General features: G+C 41.2%; 1 protein-coding gene across 4 annotated transcripts in view; it reads left to right on the top strand.

Moving 5' to 3' along the window:
- The window catches only part of SLC1A3 (solute carrier family 1 member 3), a 76,520-nt gene that overhangs the window by 50,828 nt on the left and 2,867 nt on the right, over positions 1 to 22,825 (top strand). For 3 of the 4 annotated variants that reach the window (XM_058564219.1, XM_058564220.1, XM_058564217.1), the window contains 6 exons: positions 8,340 to 8,544; positions 11,353 to 11,395; positions 14,424 to 14,716; positions 17,070 to 17,303; positions 17,856 to 18,050; positions 21,412 to 21,546. In XM_058564219.1, coding sequence (XP_058420202.1) covers positions 8,342 to 8,544; positions 11,353 to 11,395; positions 14,424 to 14,716; positions 17,070 to 17,303; positions 17,856 to 18,050; positions 21,412 to 21,546 — 1,103 coding nt within the window. In that variant the 5' untranslated portion in view covers positions 8,340 to 8,341. Of the gene's footprint in view, positions 1 to 7,708; positions 7,766 to 8,339; positions 8,545 to 11,352; positions 11,396 to 14,423; positions 14,717 to 17,069; positions 17,304 to 17,855; positions 18,051 to 21,411; positions 21,547 to 22,825 lie in introns of those variants that run through there. The other variant, XM_058564221.1, reaches the window with a different exon arrangement.

Genomic DNA, 22,825 nt, shown 5'->3' with positions numbered 1-22,825 from the left:
TCATCATGGGTCCCGCTTGCCTCTCCCTCTTGCTCTGCTTAGCACACATAAAGAAGATGAATTACTCCTTGGTTCCTCTTCAAAAAAGCATATTGTGTGGCGCATTCCAATACCGTGAGCAAAGGATGGGCTAATGTGAAGGGTAAATGGGTATCTGAATCACCTCTCAGTGGGTCTTGCGCCAGCAGCTGTGGGCCTGTGAGAAGTGAATTTCAGAGCTGGCCCATCTGACAGTTTCCTGAGACCTTGCTGGGAGTGGAAGTCCCTGTGGCGGGTCCTCTGGCAGACCACATTACTGAAGGATTGTAAGACTGTGTTCTTCGGCTGTAATCGGAGTCTATTGGATGGTTAAGACTAGCGAGGAGAAAAGCAAAGCTTGACCACTCAGAGGACCTCACCAGCTGGTCACCCAGGAGAAGCAGTCTCCACCCCAAAGGTTAAGGAGAAGGCCGCTGGAAGCTCTGATATTAGAGGTAGCAGCAGTTGAAGATGGGCCTCAGTTGCTCCTCACTGGTGAAGGAGAAACTGTATGAAAAGGATGAAAGGATGACTCTAGCCAGGGAAAAGGGATTGTCTGCTTAGTCCTACCAGACTGAGGATAAAAGGTGATTTATGTGACTTTTTCTGCCACTAATATTGTCTGCTCCACTGATTTTTCTATTTAAATCTTTCAAAAGAGAACATTTCTCTTTTTCCTTTCCACACTTCATTTTCGTAGCGAACACTGGAGCTTAAAGAAAGACTTTTGTTGACAAGTTTTAAGAGTGAAATCAAAAAATCAGTTTGCCTGACAAATTATACGCCACCACAAGCAGTAAATTTGAAAGGAAGCTTCCTTGTTATTCTCATGCAATATAACCTCATAAAACTAAGGGGTGTTATAGGCAAATGAAATGTCAAATTTTGTGATATTATGAACAGCCGTAATGGGAAGGAAACTTTGGCCAGGATGAAAACCCATGTGAAAATACTTGTGATTTAATTGACTGTGAATTCCACAAAATCGCTCTCAGCTCTCTGTGGAGATGGTCTGACTCTCTTCACTAAGAATCACTGATTAAAGTAAAAGCCTTTTTTGCTTAAAATTCCATGAAGCAAACCTTTTCTAAAACTTTTTCCCTTGTTACAATATCTGTAGAATTTTTGTTCACATAAATTGACCAGATACCAGAGATCAGCACCCTCATTCCCTTGGTCTCCACTAGGGAGATGAAACAAGTTCTTGGGTGTGGTGGACAGCCCAAGGTCCTAGGAAGCGAAGATGATAGAAAGAGAAGACCGCAGCTCATAGTTCCTTTTTAAAGTCTCTGCTATTAACTGAATGGGGTATATACCTGCATTTGCAAACTTTTTGTTTTTTTTGCCAGAACTTACAAATAAAATAGAAATGTATTTTACATTGTAACCTGGCCACACACAGCTGAAAAAAGTTTCACAAAATAATACTTACCTTTACCACAGGTGATGTACTCTAATATTTCCTAGTCTATTCTCTTTCATTAATAGATAAAAGTACTAGTCATGGGGCCAGCCCAGTGGCATAGCGGTTAAATGCGCGTGCTTTGCTTAGCTGACCCAGGGTTCGCAGGTTCAGATCCCGGGCGCACACTGATGCACCGCTCATCAAGCCATGCTGTGGCGGTGTCCCATATAAAATAGAGGATGTTAGCCCAAGGCCAATCTTCCTCAGCAAAAAGAGGAGGATTGGCATCGGATGTTAGCTCAGGGCTGATCTTTCTCATAAATAAATAAGTAAATAAATAAAAAATACTAATCATGACCCCCTACATTGATTTCATGACCTGTGTCATCAGCACTTGGACCCCACTGCCTCTTCCATTCCCTTCTCAGAGTTTCTTTTTTCATGTATTCACTCATTCTTCTGTTAACATGTGGACAGATAGGACTATAGCAATTACTTATATAGGCTCATCTGCAAGAGTGAATCATGTCAGCAAAAGAGGGAAAATAAAATAGGAGTGGGAGAGGGAGAGGGAAGGGAAAGAGGGTGGGTGCTCCTGCTGGGGCTCAGCAGAGGGATTCCAGCCTCCTGCCCCTCCTGACCAGCAGGGACACCGTGCTGTGAAGGGCCTCCCAGATCCAGGTGATTCTGGACCACTCGTCCCCCACTGTCTGTCTCTCATTCTCCAAGATAGAATGACCCTCACTATTTTGGGTTAATTGGGGGAAGAGCAACCAAAATTGGTGAGTCAGAATTTCAGAGTATTTTAAACAAAGGCAACTTTTTAGTACTTGTCGTTCATACAGCAACCTAATATAAATGTTAAAAAATGTTAACCTTTTTTTAAATGTTAAAAAAAAAGTGTGTGACCTCTACCAGCATAACAATAATAATGGTGCTAAGAATGACTATTCAACAAATAATTATTGGGTGCCTTCCTGTGCAAGCACTGTTGTAGGAACTGAGGCTACATTAATGAATAAAACAGGTGGTTCTGCTCTCTTTGCACTAAAATTCCAGTAGAGAGAGGCATATAATGATCTTAACTAGCATTTATCAAGGGCCTACTTTGTACAGATTCTTTATGTAAGTTTTCCCTAAGCTTGCAATGTCGGTATTATTAGCTTCTTGTCTAGATGAAATGGAGGCTTAGAGAGGTCAAATAACACTTAGTAAGGAGCTCGTTTATTATTTGTCTGCTTAATTAATAATAATAGCTAACATTTGTTGAATGCCTACTATGTGCCAAGTACTATGCTAAGTGCCTTCAGTATGGAAGACCCTTTAATGCCGGTGAAAACCCTATGAGGGAGCTTCCGTTATTCCCATTCTACAGATGAAGAAACTGAGGCTTACAGAGGTCATATGGTACCAGAGCCAAAAATAGAATCCAGGTATTCTAACCTCAGAGCCCAAACTCTTAATCACTGTGCCATAATTTAAAAAAAGAATGTGCTTCTAAAAATGCCTGAGGTTGGCCTTAAGTAGTTTGAAATACTGTCTTTTAGATTAAGTTCTGAGGCTATAACCTGCTTATCCTTGTGACTCAAAATTGTGATACAATCATTCATTACTGACAATTTCTAACCTAACTTTTAAAGATTTGCTTTCTGTTCCAGAACCCACAGAATCATAGAACTTTACTTTTTTTTTTTACAATCTAGTCTATAAAGGGGCCAAAAGAAAATATTTTAGTGAAAAAAAATTAATATAGTTTTAGACAGAAATTTAAAGTGATTTGCTTCATACTCACCCCCCACCCCACCCCCGCCTTTCCCCTGAGCTTTCTGGCACTCTCGCTCCCTCTCCTTTATGAGGGCTCCACTGTGCCCTGGCTCCAGCAGTGGGCAGCTGCCTTAGGACACGAGAGCCCATTTTTCAATCTGCACATATGAAGTATATTGTATTTTTTAGAGTTTGTTTCTTATTAAAAAAATCATCACTTTGTATTCAAATGAATACGGTACATATTAGACCTCATCCTTGATTTCCTTGTTGTAAATTTGCCCATCTTGAAATTCTAGGAGGGCTGAGAACAGGCGGCTTTCATTAGATGAGTTTTTGTGAAGCCCATTGGAAAATGAGTACATCTAAAATAAAATAAAAGCTGAAACAGAACAATATTCTTGAATCAGCAGTTGCCATCACTCCTTTCCTTTTCTTTCTGGGCCTGGTCCAGTGGTCCTGGAAAAACAATGAAGCAACATGAGGATGAGTGGAAAGACAATTTGTAACAGAAGACTTCTTCTTTAGAGTTCTTGTTGCAAAACCAGAGATGGGAATTATTGGGAGAAGTATACTGTGAGACACATTAATGTATAAGACATAGATTTTTAGCAGATGGGAGAATAAAATCCATGCAAATAATAGAGCCTTGGGAACTTGACATTATTTATGTTATCCTTTAATACTTGGCTGAATACATATTTCATTTATTCAAGAAGTCATACCAAATATTATACCAAAAGAAATCTAATTTACAATACAGACTTACAGAGTTCCACATACATATTTATGAAACACTCCCTCCCCCACCCTTAAAAAAAAAACAAACATGAATTTGGTGCATATTTGTTGTGCTAAACTGATTACCAAAAGACTGTTTTCGTAAATAAAAAGGTAAATGCATATTTACCCATTTGCATCGAGAAACTCTCTTTTGTTTCTTTCCTCTCTCTTCAGAGTGACTGCTGCCAGCTATTTGGAGCAAAATATTAATCTTTTACATTCTAGAAAACATCTTGTTCAGTCTCCTATAGATGCTTAACTAATTGGTGAATATGTGATAGGTTTGCAGAAATGATTCATGGGTTGCTTTCTTGATGACTGGTTATTGATGGATTGATTTTAGAAAGGAAAATAAGGCTTATGTGCCCACAGCCAGCAAGTATCCATGGCCCTCCACACTCCATTAGAACATGCTCTGGGCTGTTTTTCTAGGAATGATGAGGAATTTGTAATGATTGATCAGTTTTCCAACTAGTCCTTCTGGTGACCAATGTTACCCACTTCCCCTTAGGGTGGGGAATGCTGAGGAAAGTGTCAGAGTTTTTCCACAGTTCCCTCTCTCCATAGAATTTTCCTCCAGCCAGATGGCTCATCTCAATATTACACTCCAATGCAAGAAAGTTAGAGAAAGCTAGTGTAGATAACAATCAAATGAAATGTGGGTGACTCCTAGCTTGTCCATAAGAGAGATATGGTAGAAAGGGTACTCCCTTGAGAGTGTGGGTTCTAATCCTGCCACTGCCATTTACTAGCTATGCAACACTGGACAAGTTACTTAACTTCTCTGGCATCTTGTATCTCCACCTTTAGAATGGTATCAACAATATCTACAACATACAGTTGTCATGAAATTAGATGAATATGTCATTGATCAGAGGTAGGATTTAGTGAGTGAGTTAGTGGACCAGCACAAAAGTTAACTCAAAATATACAAAACATAAAAGCTTAAAAACCTGTCATTGTAATTGGAAGAACCATCACGGTCCCTGTAATGATAGTACAGTATAGTATTTCTTTTGGTTTCAGGAGGGTCTCGATTCTGATGGTAGATTGTTTTCATAATAAAGATGTCAGGATGTCTTGAATGGGGCTGTTTAGCTAAGCCCAGATCAAATGAAGGAAAAGAGACCAGGCAAGATCATTATCTGTACTACTTGCTCTGGAATCTTTTTTTCAATTATGTATTTTGATGAATGCATAGTTGTAACACACTCCCACAAGGCCCTGCAGACCCAAGTAACCTCCTATCTCCCTATTACCCCAAGGCCCTTTTATTCCACATATTTTAAAGTGAAAGCCTCAATGAAAATTTTCCCCTTCCCAAACATTTAGGGCACTTCCTGCTAAAGTTCCCTTTTCTACAAACTGATTTAGTACTTTACCCTTGCCCCCGGATACTCTGACACTTATGTGTAGTCTCTGGCGTAGAGCTTTGTCTCAAATTTCATGAAGCTGGGGAAAGGAGATGGTCAGAGTCTGGTTTGCCCTGATGACAGTGTGTGGCCTTGTTTCTGGTGGTCCTTTTGGTTTTACAAGCCTGTCTCAGTGAAAAGGGGAGTGGTTAGAGTTGGAGGGAGGCGGGAGGGGAATGCTGGAGTACTGAGAGCAGAGGTAGACACCAGACCCCTTTTAGTGGAAGGACCTACATGGAGAATTGTTTCATGAAGATACTCCCACCTCTTCCTTCGCTGAAATAGTAGCAACTGTTGCTTACTTTTCTTTCAGAGGAAAATGAGATGTTGGTGAGGCCTCTCATTTCACTATTGATTCTCCTTCTGGGCACATTGCTAAAAAAATGCCTCAATGGTTGTCTTCAGCTATTTCACAGTTAGAAAGTGTGGAGAAAATATTTTCAGATTGGTTTTCATTAGAAACATACACACACCTATAAACTTTGTTTCCTAGAGTTGATTGCCTGTAGCTGTTGATTCTGGGGCAACTTCCCTCCTCTCTCCCCGGTGGTGGGAGGGAGGGAGATTGAAGCCTCCTTCTTTGTTTGCCACTTTGGTTTCAGTGCTCTGCCTTGACCACTTAGCGCTGTCTCTGAATAGCTATAGGTCGAGAATAGTGGGCAGGAACGTCAGAGAAGAGTTGGCGTGAGAACGGAACAGCACCACAGAATAGAAGGCGAGAGGGAAAGAAAGCATCTCGGAGGAAGAAAATACTGCTGCCTGGTACCCCCTAGCAGAGATATCCGGCCTGTTGTGCCCACACCACTCACCGGCCGAAGAATTGCAGGCTTCAGTGGTGACGAGCTCAGGCAATGATGGGAAAGAGAGTGGGCCCCTTCTGAGAGAAATTATGTCAAGTACTGGAAAGCCAAGATATTTTAAGATGTGATTCAGATCTGAGGATGAAAATGGGGGGATGGGACACTGATTGACAACAGATTAGCCCATTTTTAATGTTGGTGAAGCGTTGAAGTGGCACCATCCCAATAAATGGATACTTAACCCTGGGTTTCAAGAAACCCAGGGCAAGGATAAAAGAAGCTAATTTCATGCATTAAAGCCAAAGTTGGCCTCCTCCTTTGTGCGGGCTGCAGTTGGTTTTCTCAGGGGCAGAAGGTGCACTAAAATGGTCACTGTTTCACTATTGTGAAATTAATGTACTAAAATAAAAGTACACTAAAATTAGTTAATAAGATCTGAGTTTAAGTTCCCACTCCCTTTTACTTACTGTTAACTGAAACCTTACACCGTTACTTAAGTGCTTTGAAATCTGCCTTATAGGTGGTTGTTAAAAATAAGAACGTAACAGGTACTAAGTATGTGCTTATTATGAAAATTATGAATGATATGATTCAGATACAAATGAAATTATAAATTGAATGTCCTGGCTTCAGTTCCCATCTAAGCTCATTACCATCGAATCAAGATTTTTGGGCAAACACAGCCAGTTATCTGGCAATCGTGGGCACTGTTTTTTTTTCAATACCTTACTTTGCTCTAAATATGTTGGTATGAACAGGGTCACTACCCAAATATTAAACCACTATTAGAATCTGATACAGATCATTAAAATACAATGTAACCTTTGAATACATTTATAGAAGCACAATTTTAAATAGAAAATAGTCCATTTAACTATAATTGGATTATACTATGATTGGATTTTAGTTTTAGTGAGATTAGGGAGGAGAAAAAAGGAAGAAAAGTGAAGAAATAGGGCCGGCCCTGTGGATTAGTGGTTAAGTTCATGTGCTCCACTCTGGCAGCCCCAGGTTCGCAGATTTGAATCCTGGGTGCAGCCCCACACACTGCTCATCAAGCCATGCTGTGGCGGTGTCCCACATACAAAATAGAGGAAGATGAGCACAGATGTTAGCTCAGGGCCAATCTTCCTCACCAAAAAAAAAAAAAAAGTGAAGAAATAGCTAATGAAACAGAAGAGTCCATATTAACATAGATAATCTGATCTTTTGAGAGTTTTGTGTCATTTCTGATTTTTTTCCATCCCAAGAGGCTCTGAGATGTGTTCCCTTTGCTAGAGCAATTAGGGAAATCTTCAAAGCCGTGCCTCCTTTCTTACCTAAGATAACACCTTGCCTGAGGTAGACTGTGAAGCTGTCCTGAAAATGAAGGGAAGAAGAATGTTTAACATGAGATGAGGTACTCCAGGCCTGTGGGAAAAGGTGGAGGAAAGCAGGGTGCAAAAAGGGGAAGAACCCCACCAAAATAATTCTTTCTTAAAAATTTTGATCAGGTGAGATGAAATGAAACAGCAGAGAAGCTATGTGAGAACTTTGGCCTTATAACCCAATGTCTACCTTAAATGCAAATTGAAGATAAATCCGTAAGTGATCAGAACAATAGCTTAAATTTTACGTAAAAACATCAAAAAAAGATTCCCAAGAACATGTATAAAATAATAATTCTTTTGAAAGAATTTAATGGCAGTTAATCTGTGAGTCACCACTGTGCTTGAACTTGAGACATGCTTCGATTATGTTGCTAGAAATTTTTTTAAAGTATCTCTTTATACACACACGCGCACACACACACACACAAAACTCACTATTCGCACTCGTAGCTTCTCCAACTAGTAGTAAGCTAGGAAAGAATTTGATTGCCCTTTCAAACCAATAGAGAGTCACGTGAAATTAACTCTTGGGACAGAAAAGGGTGATCACGTGTTCACTGACACAGCTGATGCCTAGCCATTCTATGGCTTTTTCTCTTCACTTCTCATCATCTTTTGTGATGCCCTGATTAAATTTGGTGCCAAGTTCTCATAACGTGTATAAAATCCCATTGCTGGGTGGGCTAGGGGTAAGGGAGTGTAGACGGAAATACTATTCCCATTACCTTCCACTGGAGAATTCCCTGGACTGACTCCCTGAAAATCTCCTTCTGTTTACCTTCACCAGGAATGGCGGCCCTAGATAGTAAGGCATCAGGGAAGATGGGAATGCGAGCTGTAGTCTATTACATGACTACGACCATCATTGCCGTGGTGATTGGCATAATCATTGTCATCATCATCCATCCTGGGAAGGGCTCAAAGGAAAATATGCACAGAGAAGGCAAAATTGTACAAGTGACAGCTGCAGACGCCTTCCTGGACTTGATCAGGTATGTCCTTGCAAGCCCATCCTTTGGGTATATTTTGAACACCCAACCCCTCTTATTTTGAGGAGCTAATCAAACCCAGAAGAGGTGTCCTACTGAACCAGCCTTGCCAAGCTTGAAATGAAGGTCACATCTTTACTTCTTTCTGACAGAAATTAAAGTAAGGATCCGTTTTCTGACCTCATGTGAAAGAGGTGAGAAGAGCAAGGAGAGGATATAGATTTTGAGAGCCTTGCTTTTAGGATTCAGAATCTGATTACACAGTTCTCCTCTCAACTGTGCAGCTCACATTGGAATATTAATAATTCTTAACTGACTTTTCTCAAATCTTTCTCTTTACAGCTAGTTTTTATTCAAGTATAGCCTGTTCATTGGATCCTTCTAATTCAGAACTTGCGATCTGTATCATCATCCATTATACACAACAGTTTATTTCCAGAAGGGACTTTAGAGATTGTCTGGTCATACCTGGTCCAAGGTTTTCCTTTTGTACTATTTCTGAAGAAAGGTTTTGGCAGATCAGTAATAAAATATTAAAAGTTGGCTTCTTTAGCATTGTTTTATGTACAAACCATACACTGATTACAAATGAGTTTTATCTAATGCTTGAAACAGACTTGGTGATAGGGTTGGTCTTAAACAGAACTGTGGAGTAAGCTAAAGTTCAATCCTGGCACCTTCCTGCTTGCTCTCTCTACACCCCTGCCCTTGCATCAGTCAGGTCCTGGCAGGAAGCATATTGCATTTTCAAAAGGATCATTGAAAAGGGTTTGCAAAGGTACGAGTAGGGTTAAGGGAACCTACGAAGGATGGTGAGGCACCAGGGGACTAACAGCAATAGGAGGCTGTTTTGTTGCCACCCCTAGCTCTGAGGGGCAAAGGAATGGGCTGTTACAGGAACTCGGGAAGAGCTACAGCCTTGGGAAAGGGCCCTGAGGTTAGGAGATATAGCTCTAGTTTGGAGGGAGGGAGCTGCTGTCCAACCTGTCAAAGAGAGAGCTGGAAGAATATATACATCCACTCTCTCTTCTTTCAGCACATCCTACTGAACAAACCCAACAGAAGCCAAAAGGCAAGAGAACCCACAGGCTACATTCCAAGGGGTCAGCCTCCCAGGTTGCAGAGCAGGATGAACAGTCGATCTAGAAGAACAAATGGAAACTATCCCAGCTCAGGCCTCTAGAATCCCCTCCTGCTTAGCATTCTCCCACCATTTAGCCCCACCCATCCTGTCCTCCTCAAACCTAGCCCTTTCCTCCCTTCTTTACAACTTACTTGCAAAATGACTGGTTTGCCAAATCTAGATACCTACTCTAAAGGGTTCCGCATTGATCCTCTGAAAGAAACTCCTCCTAGGTACTTGATTTCACATGCCATCTCAAGAAATGGGTCTGTGGCAAGTAGATTCAAGAGAGATTTGGGCACAAAGGGTCCCTTCAGCAGCACTTCTCAATTCCCCCCATGGGTGACTTTGTACCCTTTGTATGTAAGCGTAGCGCAGCCCCACAGGGCCTCTTCTGGAAAGCCTTTTTCAGGGAGTTAATCACATTTATCTGAAGATAACAAGCCACCCTATAACATTATTTCATACCAAGTTGTCACCCAATAACTATGATTTTATTTAGTTCATACAATTAAGGCTTTTCACCATTTTTTCGTGAACTTTACCCTCAGGTAGTTTGGATTAGGAGTATTTTATTATATTCTTTCTTTATAATTTCTACTCCTTGTTTGAAGAATTGGGATCTTGTCATTCCCTGTCTGGTTGATCCATCAGAGCGCTGTGTGTTTCTGCTCCCCCTTGCCCCAGTGACCTGTATGATTAACCTATTGCCACCCAGTCACTTGGCTTAAGCATTTATCCTGGAATCTCCTGAACTCAGGAGTTTATAGAAACAGACCCATAGAGCATAGATGGGAAGGAAAAGGAAACAGGATGGTCTAGGCAGTAGGAAGAAAGGGACAAGAGTTTATAACCTTAAAATATGACTTTGATAGAGTACAACTGCTGGACTCTCAGGCTGTACAACTGTCTGGGTCCTGTCTCCCTCTCCCGCAGTCTTCAATCTTGGAGCCCTAATGATAGTTGAATCGAAACTCATCTTTAACAGATGAGTCATCTGAGACATAAATGGGTGCCATGACTTGGCCAAGGTCACACAGCTGGTTAGAGACTCCCCAACTAGAGTGTTGCCACTTATCCCCCTCAACTCCATAAACTCAAATACTGCTCTAAGGAAATGACAAACACTGCCACAAGGGCCTCAAGGTCAAATTTTGTGGGCCATCTCCCCCTCGGTCACCAAAGAGCCTCAAAAGCTCAAGCAATTCACAGTCAAGATCCCATCCCCCAGAGGGCCTTTGAGAGGACTTTGTGGAGAACAAAATTCCACAGTCCTACTGTGATATTAGGTTTGTAACATTTGGTCCCTAGACACATGGCACAATACCAAAATGCCCACTATTGAATAATACCTCAGTTAACCAGAATACTTTTGACAAAAGGTATTTCTGTTCTCACTTTGATTCTTCCTAGGAGCAGGGTTGATGATATAACGTCTGAACAAAAAATTCCATCGTCTGACGAGAGGACAGATGAGTTGAATTTGGGACTTCCCAAAAAAATACATGGGCCATACTTGGGGATGACCATATGTCCCATTTCAAGTCATAAAATCCACCAAAATCTTTCTCTTTTTTCATTTGCTGCTTAGTTCAATGCACTCTTTACCTTAGACACAATGAAAAAGTATTTAAGGAGCAAACTTATTATTTGGGAAATTTTTCAAGTGACCGTCATTTTCTTTGCAGGAATATGTTCCCTCCAAATCTGGTGGAAGCCTGCTTTAAACAGGTAAACACTCCACAGCCACTAATTCACCTTTGAAATTCTTCTTTGGAATACCAAACAATGTGGAACCCCTTTTTTATTTTGTTTCATTTTTTTCCATTTCTCTGCGGTAAGAAACACCTCTCTTGCCAACCAGATAGAAAGCGCTAGGGTTTTCTGGGGAATTTAGGGCAGGGAGGGGAAGGGTGGGGCTTACCTTGTATTGAGGGCTTATTAGTTGCCAGACACTGTATGTCTTACATACGAATAGCTCACTGAGTCTGTGTTAATTATTAAGAAGGCTAATCAGGAGACTCCCTCCCTCTTCCTGCCCTTACATCCCACACACAAAACCCACCAATCAAGCAAACTCCAATATCAGATACATTTACAACTTGCTTTAAAGATTAGGGAGATTATTCAAGTTTCTGGGTTTGATTTTAAGAATCAATGGGATGTTTTTTAGAAGTCTGCAAGGGGTCTTGTGGATTCTAAAGGAGTAACCATATCAGAAAGGAATGGCATCATCATTTATTGAATGCCTGCTATGTGCCAAGCACTAATGTTATATGTAGTTCTCACCTAAATATGATGGGTACCATTATCTTCATTTCATTGATGAGGCAACTCATCTGTGATAATTCAGAGAGACTAGGTAACAGGCACAAGATCTCACAAGCAGTAAATGGCAGACTCAGAATTCAAATCCGTTGTGTTGACTCCAAATTCTATCCGCTTTCTGCTCCAACATTCTGCCTCCTGGAAAGGGGTATCCAGGGGGAAGAGACACCTACCTGGAGGCTACAGTGAGGTCCAGTTCCTTTTAGTCCCATATCCAAGCAACTCTTGGCTCCTGTGTTGTGAATATAAATACATTTTACTATTAGGGGATAAAATTAGTAAAATTCATTCTAACCTCCCTTGAATAAAAAGACGTTGTTGCCTAATATATTAAAAGAGAAACAAACATTCTGGGTTAAATAATAGTTCCCCAACATTTCTCCAGCTGGTGCCACTTCACCCTTGTCATAAGTCCCTAACCCTTCAGCTTAGGATCCATAAAATAAATAAAACAATACCTCGACCTCGTGGAGGACCAAGTTTTATATATATGTCACCCTTTTTTTTCCCTTTTTAAAAATTTTATTGACTATTTTTAATAGATAATGCAGCACACACTGCAAAATTCAAACAGAATCCTTTCTTTAAAAAAAAAAAAAAAGCCTAAGATGCCAAAATCTAACTTTCTTTATTCAAAAACAACTGTAACCGTAAATAATAAGCCCCTTTCAATCTGACCAGCCAACCCCAGCACCATAGTGCTGACTATTCCAGTTAGTCAGCTGGCACTGGACAACATCAAAAATGCTGATTTCTAGCAGCACTATGAAAAGTGCTGACTCGAGCAGATTTATTGTATTTGGTTTTGGATTGCATTTACAGGATTTTGAAGGAGAAGCTAATGTATCTTCCCAGATCTATTTGTCTTAGATCAGAGTGCAAATGAGGTTGCAATTTCTGCGTAGGCTACAAACTGTGTCTAAGGGGAAAGGTGAGGAGGCATAGGAAAAGCTAATCAGGATTGAAAATCTACCCTAGATAATCCATAAAATACATGAGCACTGCAATGGAATAGAGATTGGAGAGTTGACTGAATTAGGACACAAAGAGGGGCCAGTTTCTTTGTTACTTAAAATTACCGGCAGTAGCCCTGATTATTCAGGGATGTGTCCACAGTATTGACAGCTAGCTGAGTCCTTGTTTGGGAATAGTTGTTTCCCACTGCACAAGAAAGTCTCCCATTTACTCTTGGTAGAGAAACGACCCAGCACTTCACGTACAGCTGTGCTTTCTTCCCCTAGACTCCAGATCCAGTCAACATCCATACATTATTATTCTCTTTGATGCTTTACTACCGCCAACATGAAGACCAGGAATGCTGCTCTCGTTAAAATCATAGAGGGGGAAGGGGCCGGCCCGGTGGCGTAAGCGATTAAGTGCGCGCACTCCGCTGTGGCGGCCTGGGGATCGCCGGTTCGAATCCCGGGCGCGCACCAACGCACCGCTTGGCAAGCCATGCTGTGGTGGCATCCCATATAAAGTGGAGGAAGATGGGCATGGATGTTAGCCCAGGGCCAGTCTTCCTCAGCAAAAAGAGGAGGATTAGCAGATGTTAGCTCAGGGCTGATCTTCCTCACACACACACAAAAAAAAATCATAGAGGCATGGGCTTAATTGTTTCATATGGCCACAGTAATATACTCTGCATCTTCTGTCTGGGGCGTCCATGCAGGAGCTATGGGGAAAAGACCATTTCTTGAGTAAGAAGAGAAACTTTTCTATAGATTTGAGACATGGGTTGTTATCATCAACTATTAATCAAGCACCTATTCTTAAGAATTGATATTATCAGGAATGCCTTGAAGACTGTTGTTTGGGGATTTTTCATTTTTAATATCTATTGAAACTCCAACTAAGTCTAGTCCCTGAAGGGCTTTGTTACTGAGCACCCTTATCCAACCTTAGTATAGTACTTTAAAATTTACAATATGTTCTCATGTATTCTGTTTAATTTGATTGTCACAACAACCCTAAGGTAGAACCAGCACAGTTATCCCTGTTTCTCAGCTGTGGAATATGAGAAGAAGGATGTTAGGTGATTTGTCCTTGATACTATAGCATGATCCCATAGAGAGTAAATGGACTATCGTGAATATAGTTTTTTTAAGGCTCATTATAGTCATTTTATTGGAGGTTTCAGAAGAAAGCAGAAGCACTTGTATATGTTTAGTCCAGCATCTTCAACCAGATAGCACTTTTCTATTGTGATTTGTTATGTATTTCAGTGTGTATGTGTGTCTGTGCTGAGTTAAGTGGTAGGGGTTTGTCAGAGATTAGATAGATGGTAGATAGATAGACAGACAGATACTTTCTACAACACTATTCTCTCACTATTATAATGTATATCATTATAATAAATTGGAACAACAGGAAAGTACAAAGAAGAAAACAAAAATCACCTTTAATCCCTGTTGTGCCTTTTCCTTTTAAGTTTAAAACCAACTATGAGAAGAGAAGCTTTACAGTGCCCATCCAGTCCAACGAAACGCTCCTGGGTGCTGTGATAAACAATGTGTCAGAGGCCATGGAGACCCTTACAAGGATCACAGAAGAGTTGGTCCCAGTTCCAGGGTCTGTGAATGGGGTCAATGCCCTGGGACTAGTTGTCTTCTCCATGTGCTTCGGTTTTGTGATTGGAAACATGAAGGAGCAGGGGCAAGCCCTGAGAGAGTTCTTTGATTCTCTTAACGAAGCCATCATGAGATTGGTAGCAGTGATAATGTGGTATGTATTTCCGTTTGCTATGTATGCTATATACAAGATCCTTGTTGCCATTAGCATGTGTTCTGTACTGAGGAAGATGCCACCAGGCAGGATGGCCAATTGCAATGCTCTCAGGTGGGTAAGCACAAGAAAATCAATGACTTCCTGGGCCTGTAGTGGCCTTGAACCTATCTACTAGCCTCTCTTAATAAGTTTGCTTTCTTGTTTTTGAAAAGTATCAACTCCTTTACCCCAGTGCTAATGGGATCCCATTCCTCATTCCTCCATTTTATATCTGTTTAGTTATTTATTCAATACATATTTATTGACTGTCTGCTATAACCAAGCATATAGTACCAGGCACTATGGATATAGCAATGAAGAAAACATACAAGGATGTCCTGGATCTTACATTCTTTTAAAGGAGACATAAAATAAACAAATCAACCATATGTGTTAGTCCCAAGTGCTGTGAAAAAAAATAAAACAGATGGTGCACAAAGGCCTCTGAGGAGGTGACATTTTTTGCTAAGATCTGAATGACTAGGAGAAGGCAGCCATACAAAATGCCAAAAGAAGAGTGTTTCTAGTAGAGAGAAAAACAAACATAGAGGCCCCTAGACGGTCAGAAAAACTGAGATCTCTTCTCCTCCACTTCAGCCCTAAGAAAAATATGTAAAAGGCATTTCTGCTGCATGCCTAAAGGACTCATGGGAAGTATCAAGCCACAATTTATAACAAAACTTCCTTCAAATAAAATTGAGAGCAAGAGACAAAGGAAAAGACTAAATCCAAAGAGGAACATTGACCTTGGAAAGTAAACTCCCCCCAGCAGAGAGAGAACCGTTTGATTGGTTTAGGCCTCGCGTGGGATTTGCTTTCCCTTTCTCCTTTATTCTTAATCCCGACTCCTTCTTGGCACCTGAGGCAGGAAAGCATCCATTTCTAAGAAAAACACTCACCAACATGATTAAAAATATCCTTTGTCTTTATTGCCACTAAAGCCCAGAGAAATCCATTTTCCAGGAGTTTGTACAAGATGGATATGAACTTGGGCGCAAAGACTGATCAGAATGTGGTCTCCACGGGGGCCCCCAGTTGAAATCCTGAGGGCCCTCCTTTGAAATCCTGGCAGGGCTGAAAGTGGACATTTATCTTCATATTATTAAAATGCCTCCACCTTTCACCCCTTTTATGAAAGAAGCCCATTCAGGGCCGCTGAATGAACCTCACATGTAGCTTTTCTAGCTGTACCTTCAACATTGAGTTATTACATTTCTGAAAACAGGTACTCTTATAATTTCCTGGCCTCTGTTTTTAAAGGACTTTTAAAAGAAGCATTGTATTTTTCAATTTGAAATAAATCCTCCACAGTTCCCAGCAGACCCTTCTCCTTAAGGGGGATTGGCCTCTCTGTTTTTGGCTGCATGAGTTAGGTTGTAGTTTACAGCAGACATCAGACAAAGCGAGTTGAAAGCCGGCAGCCCGGCCTTTAAGCAACTGAGGTTGTTTCAATATGTACAAGTCATTTTGTGTCTCAGTAGTTCATTCTTACTGAGTCCACAGGGGAAAGATCACAAATGGCGGTAGCAGTAGTAATTAATGGCGGTAGTAATAACTTAATTAGAACCCCTATGTCCTGGTTGTGGTAGTACATACATGTACCTTGTTAACTTTAATAGCTCTCAATTTATTTTATGGTTGCCTTCTGTTTATGGCAAATGGTACTAGTTTTTCATTTGCACTATAACATAAAATTTCCTCAGAGTAAATTAAGTAAAAGCGTTTATTTGAAGACTAACACTAAGTAATATTGTAAGTGGTATGTAATATGGGAAAAAATAATAAAACCGGCCATTCAGTAAGAGAGCTGACTGCACATCTAAAACACTGAAATGGCATTGTGTGCATCTTGCTTTAACATGGGAACCAGCTTTGATGTGGGAAATGCTCCCAGAAGTCTGGATGATGGTTCAGTGGATTCTGGCAGTTCAAAGCACTTAGCAGGGGAGCAGGAAGCAGGGGGAGTAGGTGGCATCTGAGGACCAGAAAAAAGACCCAGGTGTGGTGAAAGGAGAGTTATCTAGGAAAAAGGAGGTGGGTAACAATCTCTGTACCTGCCTTTTTTCACAGGTTTAGGAGGAAAAAATTGAGACCCAGAGAAATTCTGAGTAAGAGTGAAGCCTAATTCTGCCATATTTATATTTAAAAAAGAAAAGAAAAAGTCTTACAGTTTCTACAAGTCCTGATAGTATCCTGGGCAGAAAAGTTTGGAAATCAACTCTCTGTCACTTTTTCTTATCACTTGATAATTCCTGTGGAATAGCTTGTTGGAAATCAGACTTCCAATTGTGCGTGTGTTGCTTCTACATAGGTACGCCCCTCTGGGCATCCTCTTCCTGATTGCAGGGAAAATTGTTGAGATGGAAGACATGGGTGTGATTGGGGGACAGCTTGCCATGTACACAGTGACAGTCATCGTGGGTTTACTCATTCACGCAGTCATTGTCCTGCCCCTCCTCTACTTCTTGGTAACACGCAAAAACCCTTGGGTTTTTATCGGCGGGTTGCTACAAGCACTCATCACGGCTCTAGGAACCTCGTCCAGGTATGTACGTATGTGTGGTTTACTCCTGTCGGAAAAATGTATCTCAGACTTTGCTTTGAACCAGAACCCTCAGGTTGGGAATAGGGAGAGGCATTTTTTCTGAGTTTTAAACTTCCAGGCGTATGAATTGGCTTTTTCACTTCTGATGCTAATCAGACCTATTTGGGATTCAGGGAATACCTGGCTATGCACCTTTTTAGGGGACAAAATGGAAATCTGCTATCCTTTCCTGTCCTTTCTAATCTCCCTCTTCCAGTTGACTTTTGCCTGAGGGAGAGATGGCACAGTGACTCAGCACAGGCTGTGTGATGGGGAAATAATCACAAGTGATGCCTCACGAAGGAACCCAGAAGCAGGAGAGGTGCCAAATGACCCAGTGAAGGGACCCATACTGTCCCTAACCCTGATCTCCTATTTATATAAGTGCTGACTTAGTTCCCTTTAAATTGGGACAGGGAAGAGGAAGGAACTCTCTGTCCGAAGTACCAAACTCACAGATGCTGTCTGAACTATCAGGATGTCAGCTGACCTGCCCTGTTTTACTGTTCTCAGTTCTGCCACCCTACCCATCACCTTCAAGTGCCTGGAAGAGAACAATGGTGTGGACAAACGCGTCACCAGATTCGTGCTCCCAGTAGGGGCCACCATTAACATGGATGGGACTGCCCTCTATGAGGCTTTGGCCGCCATTTTCATTGCTCAAGTTAACAACTTTGACCTGAACTTTGGACAGATTATTACCATCAGGTACAAGGAAAGTTCTACACAACTTTTTCTTAAGAATGACTTTAGGGCCGCCCCGTGGCTTAGCGGTTAAGTGCGCGCGCTCCGCTGCTGGCGGCCCGGGTTGGGATCCCAGGCGCGCACCAACGCACTGCTTCTCCGGCCATGCTGAGGCCGCGTCCCACATACAGCAACTAGAAGGATGTGCAACTATGACACCCAACTATCTACTGGGGCTTTGGGGAAAAAAAAGGAGGAGGATTGGCAATAGATGTTAGCTCAGAGCCGGTCTTCCTCAGCAAAAAGAGGAGGATTAGCATGGATGTTAGCTCAGGGCTGATCTTCCTCACAAAAAAAAGAAAAAAGAATGACTTTAAACAATGAGATGGTGATCAGGGATTGGGTGAAGCAACTGGTTGGGAAGGGGATCACACACAAACAGGAGGTTGGGGTTTGTGGGAATAGTTTTATTTTTGATATTTAGATATTTTTATTGGTTTTTTAAAAATACAGATGTGTACATTCATTAATAAATGAAAGTGTGTAAAGTAAAAAGTGAAACGTGTCTACCACCATCACTCCCATCTTTCTATAGGTGACCACTGTTAATTTTGGTGTATAAAGACCTTTTCCCATGCATACACACACACACACTTTTTTTTTGTAATTAATGAAATCATACCATACATACTGCTTGCCACTTGATTGATTTGCTTATTTATCAATATACCATCTAAAAGTATAACTAACTCATTCTTTTTAAAATCTGCAGAATACATAGTATGGATATTTCTCTTTTTAACAAATGTTAGATTGTACTTCAATTTTAAAAGGCATTGAAATATGTTAGCTTTTATTGACAGTATTAGAAAATAAAAATACACTTGAAAAACTGGATTAACATTTTCTCTTGGGTTAATTTCTAGGCAGTATAAAATAAATGAAAGACCACACTGATAAATAGGCTGAGAATTTGATTTTTGTGGACTATTTTTTGTGTGTTTGAACTATTTTTTTAACTATTATATTTGAGGTGTCTAGTGAAAAGTAATTTTCCCTCCCATACCTTCCCCTAATCTCTTAGTTTCCTTCTCCCAGAGGCAACCACTGTTACTTGCTAGTTTCTTTTATGTCTGTCTAGAGATAGTCGATGCATATCCATGTGCATATGTGAATAGAATTCCCTCTTTTTACTTACTACAAGTCAGTATGCACAACAGACCAATAAATAAGTGTAATGGAAAGTTGAAACCTCACGTCCAGATCAGACCCTGCTCTTCATTGTGTGCATGTATGTGTTTTAATTATTATTAGCAATTTATTTTCGAGATCAAAATAAGTTGGATTTTTTTTTGTTCTTTCAAAGCTTCTTTTTATTATAAAAATTGTCTTACATATAGGAAAGTTGAAAGAATATTATAACAAACATCCTCTACCTAGATCCAACAATTGTTAACTTTTTGCCATTTTTGTTTCCCCTTTCTCTTCCTCTGCCTTCATGACATTTCACTTGTACATGATTCAGCATGCATCTCCTAAGAATAAGGGTACTTTTCTACATAACTACAATAGTAAGAATCTTAAAAATACTTCCAAACTGTCCAGCCTATATTCAAATTCCCCAGTTGTCCCAAAAATATCTTTCATAGCTTTTTCCCCAGACCAAGATCAAATCCAGACTTATGGCTTGCATTTGGTTTTGATGTCACTTTAGTCATTTTTAATCTCTATCAGCTTCCCCACATTTTGTTGTATGTGTATATATGTTTATTTAGAAATAAGGTATGTTAGACTATATATGTTTTGTGTTATTGGAAAATGATAATAGTTGTAGAATGCATTGGGATAAAAAAGATGAGGCCAATCATGGCCAGAGACAACTGGTCTGGGGGTTCTAGGGGCCCCGGGCCCAGTCTGGCTACACTGGGGCTGGGAGATTAGTACCTCAGCTCACTTGTAACCCATTCGTGGGCATACCTTGGCATACTGCTTGAAAACCCCTGAGGTATGAAAAAGGTTCAGTTGCATGTGACAGAATTAAAAAATATTAATAACAATAACACTGACTTAACCAAGATAGAACTGTACTTCTCTCATGTGGAGCAGCTCTGCTCCACAAATCCTCAAGGCTGTAGGTGTTCTACGGTGTGAGGGACCAAGGCTTGCAGTTCCATCATCCCTGGGGTGTTGCCCTCATCCACGTGGTCCAGGATGGCTCATCATCACCTCCAAATTTTAGCCAGTGGGAAGAAGAGGAGTGGCACAGCCTACAAGTTGCTTGATCACTTTCATCCATGTCTCATTGGCCAGAACTTAGTCTAAGCTCCAAGGGAGGCTGGGAAATGTAGTCTTCATTCTGTGCAGCCACATACCAGCTAAAAATTCTAGTACCAGAGAATGGGAACAACATGGGGGAGCCAGGAACAGTCTCTGCCACAGACTTAGGACTTTATTAATGCCACTTTATATCTAGGTAATATTTTACTATTTTTAAAACATTTTCACATTTTCACATCCCCCTATCAAATAGGTGTTTAACAAACTGAGTCCCAGACAGATTATGTGTCTTACAAACCAGGTCCACACAGCCTCCAGAAAAAATATTTATAGTGCTAGAGAACTTCGTTCATCAATCATTTTGTTTCTGAATTAATACATTTGATTTCATTTCTGACCACATTAATCATACAAGTTCAGTGTCTGGACAATCCTCCACTTGGATAGAGAAATTATTAGAGACAAATTATTATTGTAACTATACAGCATTTTATTTTTATTTTATTTTATTTTTTTGTGTGTGAGGAAGATCAGCCCTGAGCTTAACATCCATGCCAATCCTCCTCTTTTTTGCCGAGGAAGACTGGCCCTGAGCTAACATCCATGCCCATCTTCCTCCACTTTATGTGGGACGCCGCCACAGCATGGCCTAACGAGCAGTGTGTCGGTGCGCGCCCGGGATCCAAACCCCAGCTGCCAGCAGCGGAGCGTGTGCACTTAACCGCTACACCATGGGGCCGGCCCCTTGACAGCATTTTAGACCTTATAAAATACTTTCAAGTACATGGAAAAGTATGTAGCCACCCATTTCTTCATTCAAAAATGGTTAAAATAATAGGACCAACTTCCTAAGGGTTGCTGTGAGGATCAAATGAGATAAGCCATGCTCAGCATATCATATGGCACAGAATATGCGCTTGATGTATATCAGTTAATATGATTATTAGCTCAATGGGTCTTTTACAATCACATTTACATTTTTCTAAAGCACATCTTCTTCTGTTAACTTGGCAAGTCAGGCATTGCCGCCAGGCATGTTTTGTAGGGTATACTGTGTATTTGGGGAGATTTCTACAAATGTTTTCTGTTCCGGGACTTCTTTTAACAGCATCACAGCCACGGCTGCCAGTATTGGGGCAGCTGGGATTCCTCAGGCCGGTCTCGTCACCATGGTCATCGTGCTGACATCTGTGGGCCTGCCCACCGACGACATCACGCTCATCATCGCAGTGGACTGGTTCCTGTGAGTATGCTCAGCTGCGTCCCGGCTCGCTGTTACAGGGGCCCCCACTGTCATTCTAGGGCACCAGGCAGCCTGGCACACCTGCCAAAAGAGCTCCGCCAGGAGGGGCAGCTTAGACTGTAATTAAATTGTCTTCATTGCTTGGTCTCTGCCATTATCTAGAGACCAAGCCCCAGACGCCATCACACTCACTTCCTTATCAGCCCGTGGGGCACATCTGGCTGCTACACTCCTCACTCCATAAAGCCATTCAAGGATTGGGAAACCCCTGTCTGCACAGTCAACCTAAATCAGCAAGGCCATTTCTGAATTGCACAACACAACCCCACGGCAGCTGAACAGAACAGCAGGCCTCACACGATGGCTCAGGCCCTTCCTCCTTGTGCTTCCCATTCCAATGGCGTAATGCAGCCCAGATGTTCCCATCTGAACCCAACAGGGAGAGGGGCGGCCATGCAGACTGTAGGAAGAAAGCTAGTGTCACTGTCTGGGAATTGATTTTTGGCTCTGGGGAAAGTTCCAAGAAAAGTACCTCTGACCTCTAGGGCCCGTCCCTCTGCCGTTTTCCCTCACCCTTCCAGCTGATAGTCTCTGCCTCTTTGCTCTCACAAGTTTCCTTCCACTTTCAAAAAATTTCTCCCCGGGATGCCCAAAGCCAGTGCCTAGAAAGACACAGAAGGTGCTGGAGTCAACACATGTTGACTTCACTAGATCTAATGGCCATGAGGAGTCCAACAGTATGCTCAAGGCATGATACGTAGGGGGAGGGTAATCAGTGGAGAGCAGGAGTTCCACAGTCGCTTGAATCTGTGTTTGTGTCCCTTCCCTGTGTGACAGTGGGCAGGTTACCCAACCACTCGATTTCCTCTTCTGTAAAACAGGGATGACAATGTCATCTACCTCCTGGTGGTGCTGTGAGGATTAAATACAATGATGCATGGAGAGCATTCAGCCCACTGTCTGGCCCCTGGTCAACACTCAACTGATGTGAGCACTTTATAGTATAAAGCTGTGGTTCTTAAAGGTTTTAGTCTCAGGACCCCTTTACACTCGAAAATTATTGAAGATTCAAAAAGCTTTTATCTATGTGGGTTATATCTGTCAATATTTATCACATGGGAAAAACTTAGAAATGTTTAATATTTCCATTTCATTTAAAGGTTACAATATTAAATTCACTACATGTTAATATAAATACCATTTTTATGAAAAAATATCATTTTCCAAACCAAAACTTTTGGGAAAAGAATCACATCATTTTACATGTTTGCAAATCTCC

Source organism: Diceros bicornis, chromosome 20, assembly GCF_020826845.1.
Source record: "Diceros bicornis minor isolate mBicDic1 chromosome 20, mDicBic1.mat.cur, whole genome shotgun sequence".
NCBI classification, from domain to species: domain Eukaryota; kingdom Metazoa; phylum Chordata; class Mammalia; order Perissodactyla; family Rhinocerotidae; genus Diceros; species Diceros bicornis.
The sequence above is the reverse complement of the archived record's forward strand: the minus strand, read 5'-3'. Positions and strand labels throughout refer to the sequence as shown.